This window comes from Elephantulus edwardii, unplaced genomic scaffold, assembly GCF_000299155.1.
Source record: "Elephantulus edwardii isolate Elephantulus edwardi_28Jun2011 unplaced genomic scaffold, EleEdw1.0 scaffold00024, whole genome shotgun sequence".
Taxonomy (NCBI): domain Eukaryota; kingdom Metazoa; phylum Chordata; class Mammalia; order Macroscelidea; family Macroscelididae; genus Elephantulus; species Elephantulus edwardii.
Window position 1 is genome coordinate 7048616 of NW_006399774.1, and position 12968 is coordinate 7061583.

Here is a 12968-nt window from a genome sequence, read left to right on the forward strand (position 1 = left end):
GGACAGCATCTTTTTTGTATCTTTCAAATAAAGAAAATTGAGAATTTAAAAACCAGAATAATTTTATTACTTTATTTGGTTACCTCTGTATTTATGTGACTACAAAGAGTAGCTCTCAGATCATGAAGCTGGGATCTTTTTTTTTTTAACTCCAGACTTTGTTGAACAATAATTGAGTACTGAGGTTAGGGTTCATTTGGCTCCGAGACTACAGTTCTCAGTCAGACAGTAGAGGAGCAAGGTTAGAAAGTCACGTTCTTTCTCAGTCAGTTTGTTGTCATCATCATAAAAATGGTCAGTAAGGAAAAGAAGAAACAGCACTTGAGTACACTCTTCATATTTTGAAGTCAAACACCGTAACGTTTAGATGTGGGGCACTAGTACGTGGATTTGCATGAGGAGCACCTTGGAGCTGGGGGAGGGGGTGGATAGCTTCCACATTATTATAATGTGGTATCTCTTATTTCCTCCATTCTTCCTTGGTGTTTTGAGTTTCATAAAGACACATCTTTGAAAAGACACTGTGAAGCAGTGTACCCTTCTTCTCCCCTTCTGTGTTTAGTTATGAGTGATCACCTGGATTGAGTAAAAAGTGTTGCCTACAGATGTCATACTCCTGTGGCCGGGGGGTACACAGAATAGTAAATATGCATGTTTGTTACAGAAATGTACTGGGAAAATGTTTTCAGAGGGAGGCTAAATAGATGCATATTTGTTTTGTATTTCTTCAACTAGAAGTGAGAGATTTGATGGAAGGGTATCATTTTAGTAGAAATCTGTTAGTAAGTGTGTGTATATTTTTGCCAGGTCACCAAGAAAACGGAGGTCTAGGTCGCGGTCTGGGTCTCGGAAGCGCAAACACAGAAAGCGATCCCGCTCCCGCTCGAGAGAGAGAAAGCGGAAGTCATCACGTTCATACTCCAGTGAGCGAAGAGCCAGAGAGCGGGAGAAGGAGCGACAGAAAAAGGGACTGCCTGCAGTTAGATCAAAGACGCTGAGTGGTGCGTAAGGAGCTTTTCCAAATACTTAACCAAATCTTAGAAAGGTACTGCTCTGCTACAAATACTTTCAAGCTTTTTCTTAGACTGGAAAGTTGAAAAATGGTTTCATAAATGAACAACTTAACCGTTTGTGTTTGCAGTTTGAGCAGAGAAGAAAAATGGAAGAACTTTTAACTGCAGGTTTTGTGAAAGTACTAAAGTTATTGAGAGTTGGTTTGTAGTAAAGTGCAAAGAAGGGAGCATGAGATTTGCCTAAGATTACTCTGGACCAGGCAGGGTCACATCCCAGGGATGACTGACTGCTGTGTAGCATGTCCTTACCCGCTGCCACCACCAGATATGTAGGGGTAATTGTGATGCAGCCACTTACATACATACTGGGTCAGCAGTACTGTTGTTGTTTGGTGCCATTGTGACCCTGTCCTGTGTCATCCTTACACCTCCAGACACTCTGGGGCCCACTGAAGCAGTCATCGTGTCAGTCCACCTGCTCGAGGGTCTTTATCTCCTTCGCCGACCCTCCGCCTTTCTGAGCATGATGCCCTTCTCCAAGGAATAGCGCCTCCTAACAACGTGCCTGAAGTATGTGAGGCGAAGCCTCATCTTTGCCTCCAAAGAGCACTCTGACTGCACCCTCTCTAAGACATCTGTTTGTTCTCCTGGCCGTCCATGGGGTGTTCAGTGCTCTTCTCCAACACTGCAGCTCAAAGACATCAATTGTTCTTCTGTCATCATTTTTCAGTACTAAATAATACCTACTTTATACACTTCTACTCTGTATATACTAATCTCTACCTCTGGTTACCTGTTGGTAAGATCCTGCACTGTCAACTCAAAGGCACATGGTTCAAGTCTACCAGCTGCTCCACGGGCAAAAAATTGAGCATTTTCCCACCATGTAATTTCCTGACTCTTAAAACCCTCTGGAAGCATAGCTATGGTTCAGTTTCAACTTGACGGCATAACAGCAACAATGAAAGTCTCTGAGCAGTTCCTCCTGCTAGGGAGGTGTTAGCTTTTACACTCTATGTACTGATTGCAAAGCTGTCATGTACAAAGATTTAAAGTCACTGAGGTCTTCTAACAGGAACTATCAATTTACAGAAGCCATATTATCTTGCTACAATCCTCTCTGATACAGGATTCAGCATAAACAATACTTGTAGTTCTACCTGTAGAAATTGGTGTTTTCCATTAAAGTTAAGGACCAAATACAAACGTTTTAGTGTCTTAGCAATAGAGAAATAATGACTATGGTCTGACTGTAAATTCTCTAGAACACCCTCATTGCAGTAGGAAGTCACTGGTCTAGTCAGAGTAGTGTCCCTTGGATTATGCATTAATCTTGTCACATTACTATTACCATTTACGTAGTTAGTGGTCAGAGAACTTAACTAGTACTGTTTTATTTTTGTATGTAGCATAATAAAAAAAGATAATTTAGAAAATGCATAAGAAAATAGAGTAAAAAGTATTCTTAGTATTTTTTTTACCTTGAAACTCTACCTTCATTTGAAGCAGTATAGTTGTAAATGTGCTCATAGTTTTACTCTGTTTAGAACAAATGGCACAGCGCTGCCTGCTACTAGAGAGAAGCGGTAATCTAGGAAGGAAGGCCTTTCATTACCAAACCAAAGACATGCAGTTCAAATCCCCCAGCTCCTCCAGCACAGGCTGGGCCATCTTCTCCTGTTTATAGCCTCTGGAGATTGGCTGTGCGGTCAGCGCAGAGGTAGTTCCAGACTCAAGGGCATGAAACAGTAAAAACAATAACAATACCCATCGTTGGTTCTTAGCATGGGTTTTAGAGCCTGAAATTGTTCATTACTAGTCCAAGGGGTATGAAATACTAGTCTTTCCACAAGAAAAGTATCTTCTCGCCCTGTGATGGACAGAAATCATCACTGATTTTTGTGGGCCATCAAAGAATGTGGTAGTGTCAAGAAGCTGTACTGCAATCCCAGAGGCGCACGGTTCAAACCCACCAGATGCTCTGCTGGAGAAGGAGGGACGATCTCCCCCTGTACCAGTCAGATCCAATTTGACAATAAACACAAAAAATTAAAATGAAGGTGGAAGAAATTTGTATAGATACTTGGAGGTTAAAAAAGGTTTACTGATATTTGTGTCTTTCCTCTTTGTTGCTGCGATCCCTATTGTCAGCTCTAAGTCTGCTTAAGGAAAAGGGGACAGAACTCAAACATGATACCTTTCAAAAGATCAACTGATGAAATTGAGATACGCTAAAAAGAAGAGTAGACTTACAGCTGTAATGGAGGAACTAGTGTTGAATTTACTCTTTCACTGTGAACAGCTAGAAAATTACTAACTGACATAAGAAAAACTCTTTGAAGAAAGTGGTTAGCTGGGCATTGTTACTGGTGTTCCTAAGAGGAAGGTTTTAGAAGCACTCTTACCTCCCTGGGTTGCACCCCTGGTGAAGAGCTTGAATATTAGAGGAAAGGTTGATGGTTTAAACTCACCTTGAGATGCATAGGAAGAAAAACCTGGTAATCTGCTTATGAAAGGTCACAGCCTTAAAATTTAACAGTTCTACTCTGTACACACGGGGTTGCCATTAGTCAGAATCTATGCAGAGCAACCAGAAAGTTATCATCCCAGCCTTTCTTTGGTGTCTCTGCATCCCAGCTTGGAATGATAACCTGCGTGGGTACAGCATTCAGGCAAACAGAAGAGGCTACTGCAGTAGATGGTGCAGAGTAATAAAACAAAGCTCTCTCCTAAATGAGAGACCCTCAGCAGTCTACTGTTTTCTGTGAGAAGTGGAGTAGATGGCCCCCAAAAATGTCCTTGTTGAAATTATTGGAACTTGCAGATAGGAATTTACAGGTATAATTCAAACTTCTGAGGTGGGACAGTTATCCAGGAGGGCCTGGGGACAGGAGTCCTTACAGAATAACCTGAATCAGAGAGTGACTGTGATGTGACAGTGGAAACAGAGAGAACTTAGGCGATGTTCCACTGTTGGCTGAGAGAATGGAGGGTTGGGCCACAGCCAGGGAACCTAAGTGTCCTCTGGAGGCTTCAGCAGTTAAGGAAACGAATTCTCCGATGGAGCCTCTCAAAGTTATGCAATCCTCTTTTTGAATTATTTTAGGCCTCTGGGATGGTAAAAGAATAAATTTGTGGTATTCTACTCTACTAATTCCCTTTTTATTCTCTAGCTTCAATACTCTGTACATAGCATTTTAATACTTTGTTTTGTGTGCTCGAGAATACCAGAAGAATGACAATTTGTGCATTATTGACTCTGCAAAGGTGTTTAACTTTGTGGATCATACAAGTTGTGGCTGACACTGAGAAGAATTGGAATTCCAGAGCACTTAACTGTGCTCTTGTGAAACCTGTGCCTGGATTAAAAAGCTGTTGTGTGAGCAATGCTGGGAAACATTGTATAGTTTATAAAATTAAGAATGGAGTCTGTCAGGGTTGTATTCTCTCTCTGTACCTATCCAGTCTGTATGCTGAGCAAATTATCAGAGAAGCTGGACTCTATGAGGAGGAGTGTGACATGAGTATTGGAGGAAGACTCATTCGTAATCTGCATTATGCAGGTGACACACCTTGCTTGCTGAAAGTGAGGATGACTTGAAACACTTGTTGCAGAAGATCAAGAAATGCAGCCTATTGGATTACATCTCAATGTCAAGAAAACAAAGATTCTTACCACTGGACTGATACGCAACATCATGGAGGATGGAGAAGAAACTGTCAACAACTTCCTCTAACTTGCATCCACAAGTAACACCCTTGATACCAGTAGTCCGGAATGTCTGCAATTGGGGACCTCTCCAAGTTATTGAGGAGTAATGATGTCAGTTTAAGGACTCGGGTGTGTCTGATTCAGGCCATTGTTTTCCTGATCACCTGCTATGCATCTAATAGCTGGACAGTGAATAGGGCTTGCAGAAGAAGAATTGATGCCTTTGAGTTGTAGTGTTGGAGAAGAGCACTAAACATCCCCATGGACTTCCAGAGAACAAACAGATAAGCCTTGGATGTGGTACAGCCAGAGTGCTCTTTGAAGGCAAGAATGATGAGGCTTGCCCTCCAAATACTTCGGGCACATTGCGAGGAGGTGCTGTTCCTTACAGAAGGGTGGAGAAGACCCTCAACCAGGTGGGATTGATGATGACTGCTGCAGTGAGCTCTGATTTGTCAGAAAGTGTGAAGACGGCACAGGATAGGACGCTGTTCACATCTGCTGTTCTAGGGTCCCTGTGAGTCGTGCTTGACTCAGTGGCACCTAACAACAGCAGTCACTACTCATTATGTAGTAATTTATCACAACCAACAAGAAACTAATGGAGGACACCTTTCAGCCGTTTGGCTCAATTTGTAAGCTGTGTATGCATAGAGTGAGTGCATGCGACAGAACGGCTTTCAGGCTTTGGATCACCACCAAGACCTGTGAGTTCTCAAACAGTTCCTAACAACTTTTTAAAAACCAACAGATCTTAGATCCGTACGGGGATTCATAGTGCTTGTGACACAAAGTTGAACAACCCCTGAGAGTGTCCAAAGCTGTGTATCTCTCCAGAAGTAGACAGACACACCTTTCTCCTGAGCAGTGCCTGGTGAATTTGCATCACTGACCTTGTGGCTACACCCAAGGGCTTTCAGTTGTTCCCTGTGTTATATTAAATGGTGGTGTTGTGACTGTGGCTTGCGGCTCATAGTGACCCTATGTACAACAGCCCTAAACTCTGCTCTGGCCTGTGCCAATCGCACTGTCTCTGATACACCCATCCTGATTACCCCAGTCACTGAAACAATTCACCTCATAGAGGGCCTTCCCCTCCTGCGCTGTCCCTCCACCCTTCCAAGCATGATGTCCCTCTCTAAGGACCGGTCCCTCCTTAAAACATGTCCAAAGTATGCTAGACGAAGCCTCAGAATCCTTGCCTCCAAGGAGCCGCCCAGTTTAACCCTTTCCAGGATGAATCTGTTTCTTTTCCCAGCAGTCCATGGTACCCTCAATACTCTTCTCCAGCAACACAGCTCATAGACATCAATTCTCCTTGTCCTCCTTAGTCATTATCCGACTCTCTGATGCATAACAAGTGATAGCCTGTATCATATGTACCTTAGTCTCCAGAGAGACGCCCATTGCTCTTCAGTACTTTGGAGCGGTCCCTCCCAGCAGACTTTCCCATAGCAATAAGTCTATTCATTTCCTGGCTGCTGGTGCCAAGAGTGTTGACTGTGGAGCCAGGCAAACTAAAGCTGTCAACAATCTCAATCTCTTCACCATCCATCATGATGCTCCCAATTGGCCCAGTGGTGAGAATCTTTGTCTTCTTGACATTGAGCCTCAATCCATATTGGAGGCTGCAGTCCTTGACCCTCTGCAGCAGCCGCTTCAGGTCCTCTTCAGTTTCAGCAAGCAGGGTTGTGTCATCTGCATAACGCAGATTGTTGATAGATCTTCCACCAATCTTGACCCCACATATTTTATAAAATAGGTTGTATGAAACAGGTTGTCTTAAACGTGAGACTTGCCAACCCTTAAGAGATTGACTTTAATCCAGGTAGAAAGGCTCTACAAATGTTGTCAAGCTATAAATAAATTTTAAGTAAATATCCTCAGAAAAATGTGTTCTTGGGACCATGCTTCGACCCGATGGCTCATGGTTTGCATTTGATGTGATGGCCATGCCTAGGCCTGGTGGCTCACGGTTAGCGTTGGTTTTGTTGCAGGGCAGTGACTTTCTCCGTTTAGACCCATCTAGTGGAAATCTTTCCCAACAGGAAGGCAACAGGTTCTATATTCTTGATTTACACCGGTGTTATCATGCATTGTACTGCTTCCTTAAGGATAAGATCAAATTCTCATCATTAACTTTATTAAACTAGATGCCCAGTTTTATCACTCCAGCTCAGAAAACCCAGAATGTTGAACATCTCGAAAGGTATATTGACTAATAAGATTAGAAGAAAACTTATTTTTGAATTTTTATTGTGCATTACAGTAGCATAGAGAATCTTTAAAAATCTCAATTCTCTATCTTTCCAACCCTTTAACTGCCGACATCTTTAAGAGTAAAAACATATTTAAGAGTTGAACCAGGCATCTTCACAGTTACTCAGCTGTACTGCCGTGTTTAAAACAGGAGACACAGAAGAGATTCACCTGGCCTCCATGTGACTGGGTACCAGAGCTTGTACTTCCTTTAAGTATAGTGGACACAGTGTTCGTTGACAAGAATTTTTAGTTTGGTGGTGTGTGCCTTTTAGTCAGACCAACCCTTAGCTGACCCTCCGCTGGGTTTTTAGAGGCAGTAAACTTCATTGGAAGAGATAGCACATCTTTCTCCTGAAGAGCAACTGGTGGATTTGAACCACCTGTTTTGGGGTTGACAGTACAACTCTTTCCTACTAGGCTACCAGAGCACTTTATTTTCAACATTTGTGAAGTTAGTTTCTTTTTGGTGTCTTTTCCACAGTTGATTGAAAATTGTAGTCAGTTCACTGGCACCTACCAGCAGTAGTGCAGCAGCATCGGGAGAGGTAATTATGTTCTGGTTGGTGAGGTTCTTTCTTTTTTTTATGTCTTGACAGTCTGCAGTACGACTCTCTGGGTGGGTCAGGTGGATAAGAAAGCAACACAACAAGATTTAACCAACCTTTTTGAAGAGTTTGGACAAATTGAATCCATCAATGTAAGTATCCTTAATAAATAAGTAAATGAATGACTGAATGAATGCTCATGCCAGTATCTGAATCTGTAGTTAAGGCATTTAGGTGCTGATCAAAAAGTCCGTGGTTCTAAGCCACCAGCTGCTTCATGGGAGAAAAATAGGCAGTCTGCTGCTATAAAAATGTGCGGCCTTGAAAGAGCATGGGCAGCTCTGTTCTCCCCGGTGGGATTGCTGAGTCCCGAGGGCTCACTGCGGTGAGTTCAGTTTGGTTTTGGTGTGATTTTGTATGGATTATTGTGCTTTTAGCCCTTCTGTGATTATTTCAGTGCTACTCTTTCCTTGTTTATGTAATTCCAACAAAGTATTATTGGGTGTTTCCTTACTGCAGTAGTTGATTTATAAAATGCAAGGTATTTGGGTTAGCAGGAACCCTAAGTGTGACCTAGTTTAACCGCTGCCCCTTTTATTGTTCAGAGGACTAGACAGAGCCCTACAGATTACTGAATTGGTGTGTTAAAGATTGTTTTGTGATCTGGCCATTGATACAGACTGGTTAAAACACTTTTCGGAAGAGTCTTTTCCCAGTCTTTAGACCTTTTCCTGTTTGTGTAATATGCTTTTCCCGAAAGCCTTGGAACAAAGAATGGTTTTCTAAAAATGAAAAGCTATATCATAACTAGTAGTTGTAGTTTATAGATTTAATGTTAAGGATAAAATACTCCCTAATTAAAAAAATCCTTTTTTATACTACTCAATATAAATAGTAATTGGAAACATTGAGATCTAAGTTTAAATATTTTGTATGACGTTAAATATGTTGGCCACACAATATTGCTTTCTTTTCATCTGATTGTATTGTACATGTGTGGCCTTCTGTAATTTCGTCTTAATAGTTCTTTATTGTTATTACTCACTGTCAGGCTGCTTTTTAGCTCAACAAGTCCATGTGGCAGAGTCAGTCTTCCCTGGAGAATTTTCATGGCTGTAACTTTTAGTGAAACAATCTCTAGGTTTTTTGCTGTGGCGTGGCTACGGCCCTCACTATTGACTCCTTATTTATATGAACAGACAACACTCTTAAGATTCCAAAAAGAAAAGCTCCTGGCGTTAGAGCCGGGAGCAGCAGCACAATGGGCACATCATCCTTGCTGCCGCTGTCGTCTTCCTGCAGGCAGAGCTTCTTTCCCTTCAACTTTAACCGGGAACTTTTTGATTCCAAAAGACCTGGCTGGCTCTTAGTTTAGGAAGTACCATATGATCAAGGCCCAGGAGCTTTGACAAGTCCTGCCATCACTCGAAGGGTAGGAGTTTCTGTCTGATGGGTGCTGGCAGAGGCAGGGTGGAAAAGCTTTGGAGAAGTTCAGTGTCAGAATCAGGCCAGGTGCTGACTGTGCAGCAGACAATCACTTTCTTGTGTGCAAGTTTAAATTGAGGCTTGAAGAAAATGAAAACAAGTCCATAAGAGCCGAAGTAGGATCTTGACTCTATGCTACCTGAATTTAAAAATGAGCTTGAGCTCTCTTCTCCTGGAGGCCTGCATGCTGGGTTAGTTCAGATCTGTTGTTCATAGGGTTGCTGTGAGTTTTACTTGAAACGATGACACCTAACAACAGCAGTTAAGCTAGGAAGCTCTCGGAGTCTAGTGGGTAAGGAATTGTGCCAACAAACCCAAGGCAGGCGGTTCACATTCAGTGGTCGATCTGTGGAAGAAAGATGGACAGTCTCCTTCATCTGATTTATCGCCTCTGAGCTCACTGAAAGGTCAGCTGTAGTTGGTTTCTGTTCAGCAGCACCTAATTGCAACTTCAGCATAATAACAAACCCTTAAGTTTGTTGTCGTCCTTGTTGTTAGGTGCTTTCAAGTTGAGTAGGACTCAAAGCAACCCGATATGAACAGAAGATCTGAACCTTAGCCTGCTAGACTCAGTTTAGATGATCCCAATTTTCTTGGAAACATCCGAAGCATCATTGTTGTTGTTATGTGCCGTCGAGTCGCCTGCGACTCATAGCGACCCTATGTACAACAGCCCTAAACTCCGCTCTGTCCTGTGCCAGTCGCACTGTCTCTGACACTCCCATCCCAATTATCCCAGTCACTGAATCAATCCACCTCATAGAGGGCCTTCCTCTCCTGCGCCGTCCCTCCACCCTCCCAAGCATGATGTCCCTCTCCAAGGACCGGTCTCTCCTCACTACATGTCCGAAGTAAGTTAGCATCATATCAGGAGCAAATTGAACGTAGGCCTTTTTCTCCCTATCAGACCTAATCAAAGTGTTGACCTTGGTCACATCAGTGTCATAGAGCTTCTTTACAGCTTGTTTAATTTGGTGCTTGTTGGCCTTGACATCCACGGTGAACACAAGTGTCTTGTTCTATCATCTTCGCGGCTGACTCAGTGGTCAGGGAAACTGGATTGCACAGTGGTCAAGCTTGTTTCCTGGGGGCTCTTTTCCAGGGGTATTTGGGCTGCCTTCGGAGTCTCAAGCCATCTTTGGTCACTGGACGTGGGTATTGTGCGGCTCTTCTCTTTTTTGTTCTGGCTGTGGATGCCCTTCAGGACTGCCTTCCTGGTCGTTAACACCGTTATTCATGCTTCAGTTTTGGGAGGAGCAAGGGCTTCCTTGTTAGCTTTCAGTGCCATCTTCAAACAAATGCAAGATTGAGAACCATGCTTCGAAACGCATTTGTCGATCTTCGGCAACGTGTTAAGACTCTGACAAACATTGAAAGTAAATGAAATATTTGAGATGTTAAATGTTCAAATAATTGAAATATTAGAAGTACTTTAAGAACATGAGTAGGATAGTAGTTTTTGAGTTCTCACAGCAGAGTTGAAAAGTCTAACACGGTTCCTAGAGACACTCCATTTTCTCCTTGTTTATGAAACCCGAAAGCCCTCTAACAGAAAAGTACATTTCTTGTGTTGCCTCGGTTTGGGAAGCTTGAGGCTGCCAGTATTTTCCCAGTTACTGTTGCTCAGATTCTAGGTGGAATAATACAAAGAAGAAGAAAAAAAACCCATGTTGTTTAGACACAGATTTCTGTTCTTACACCTTCACGTCAGGAATTTTACTCAGAAGGACGCTGACCAAAGCCATTGGAACAACTCCGTGGGCCAGCAGAGAACCGTGCTGTGGAGTTCGCAGGTCTGCAGGCCTTTACAGCAGCACACTGCCTCGTTTTATCCCACAGAGCAGCTGCTGGCTTTGAATCGCTGACCTTTTAATTTGACAGCTCCCCACTTTCATCCCACTGTGCTGTCAATGTTCCTAAGGAAGAAGAGAATGGTTAACAGTTTAGTAGCTAATATATGCTGTCCAGATCAAATTGTGTGAGTAGGGAGGAAAACCTGGAGGCCTGCTTCTCTGAACCTTTACAGCTTGGGGAACCTGTCAGGTGCGGTTGCTGTGAGCTCACATCACCTTGAGGGTTACTCATGACAATAACAGAAATATTAGTCATTCATTAATATTTTATTAAAACTACAGAATATCAGAACTACTCCTCTTACAATCTTTCTTTGAAAAGGTGGGAATTGTTTTGTGTTTTTTTTAAACAGATGATTCCTCCCAGGGGCTGTGCTTACGTTTGTATGGTTCATCGACAAGATTCCTTTCGGGCCCTTCAGAAGCTTAGTTCTGGGTCATATAAAATCGGGTCCAAAGTCATTAAGGTAAGATTATCTGGTTGTGGAATTTGCAGAACAATACTGGAATGTTCTTGTTTTGGTCTCTCCTTATTTTCTTCCTTATTGTGTACCATCAAATTGGATCCAGCTGCACAGGAGGACGGTGCCCCTGCTTCTGCAGTGGAGAATCTGCTTGAATCTGGTGGATTCGAGCCACAAGCCTTCGGGACTGCAGCACAGCTTCTTGTCACTAGGCTGCCAGAGCTCCCTTACCAAAATATTCTTAAGAACCTGACTTTCTTTTGTACAAGTCACATGTTGTTGTTTATTTGGACTGTTAGATGCTCTTCATAACCTTTTCATAACATGAGCAGACTAATCCTGAAGAACAGTCACTGGAAAGAATTCAGTATTGCTGAGGGATTGATTTGTAGGTACCTAAGAATCACTTCAAACCCAAATTTTATTCAAATAGTAATTTGAAATCACACAGTCCTAATTCTCCTAAGTCAGCTCAAGAACTGCTTTTAGGAGCAGAACTTGGAATTTGTGTTTCATTCAGTATTTGCCCTTAAGCCCTTCCTAATCACACTCTGTACCTATATCATGGATTTTGTCTTCACACTTTCCTTACACAAACCAGACCCTGTGGAAAGATTTATTTCTATTAAATTTTGATTATCCTTCCTCTTAATAGAGAGTCTCTTCCTGTGTGACTTTATGTGACTCGTTCACATTTTATTTCTTTTTCCAGCTGTCAGATAAGTCAACATTACTCTTCAGGGAGCTAATAGATATCTAGCTTTGTCATTTCATGGCAGAGTTTCTTTATATTCTCCTAAGGGAAAAAGAAAAAGTTTAAATTTTTTATGATGAAAGTAGATTTGGTTGGTCTATTAATGAATATTAAAGTTGCAGTAAAATGAAGCATTTATTTACTTGAGTCTGATTTTGAATATTTTTCTTGTATTTTTACACACACACACACACACTCTCTCATTTTTCTCTTCCTCTTTTTTCTTTACCAATAGATTGCCTGGGCTTTAAACAAAGGTGTCAAAACAGAATATAAACAGTTCTGGGACGTGGATCTGGGAGTTACATACATCCCCTGGGAAAAAGTGAAAGTGGATGACTTGGAAGGTTTCGCGGAAGGAGGCATGATTGATCAGGAGACTGTAAACCCTGGTAAGAACCCCATGGCTCAGATGGAAGGAGCTTTATTGTGGGAAAGTGTAAACTTGAAAGATTGTAATTAAAGTGGGTTTTACATGAGAAGATGAATTGTTTTATTGTGAAAAATAGAAAAATATAGTGTCTAGTACACACTATTAGTGCCTATTAAGTCTTATTCCATACATTTACATATCAGTTGTCTTTGTTGTTGTTACATGCTACATGTTACCAGCCGGGATTGAGTCATCGCTGACCCGTGTTCAGGGCTGTAAACCACACAGGAGGAGCTGGCCTGTCTTCCTCCCTGGGCAGCACCTGGTGGATTCTCTTTTGCTTGGTGGCCAACTCTTTAACCAGCAGGCCAGCACAGGTCTAGAAAAGTAGCATGGATGTCCATTTATCAAGGGATTGTTGGGGGTTTTTTTGAGGAGAGAATTATGCATGGTGGAGATTTTTTTAAAGTTTCTAATTCCTTCAATTTAGAAGGGAAGTGGGTATTT

General features: G+C 42.2%; 1 protein-coding gene across 1 annotated transcript in view; it reads left to right on the forward strand.

Annotated features, from left to right (window-relative positions):
* SCAF8 (SR-related CTD-associated factor 8) overlaps nt 1-12968 on the forward strand; it is a 66302-nt gene that overhangs the window by 38424 nt on the left and 14910 nt on the right. Inside the window, exons 12-15 of the mRNA XM_006882808.1 lie at nt 808-1001; nt 7584-7684; nt 11224-11337; nt 12324-12480. Of these exons, the coding sequence (XP_006882870.1) occupies nt 808-1001; nt 7584-7684; nt 11224-11337; nt 12324-12480 (566 nt within the window). The remainder of the gene's footprint in view (nt 1-807; nt 1002-7583; nt 7685-11223; nt 11338-12323; nt 12481-12968) is intronic.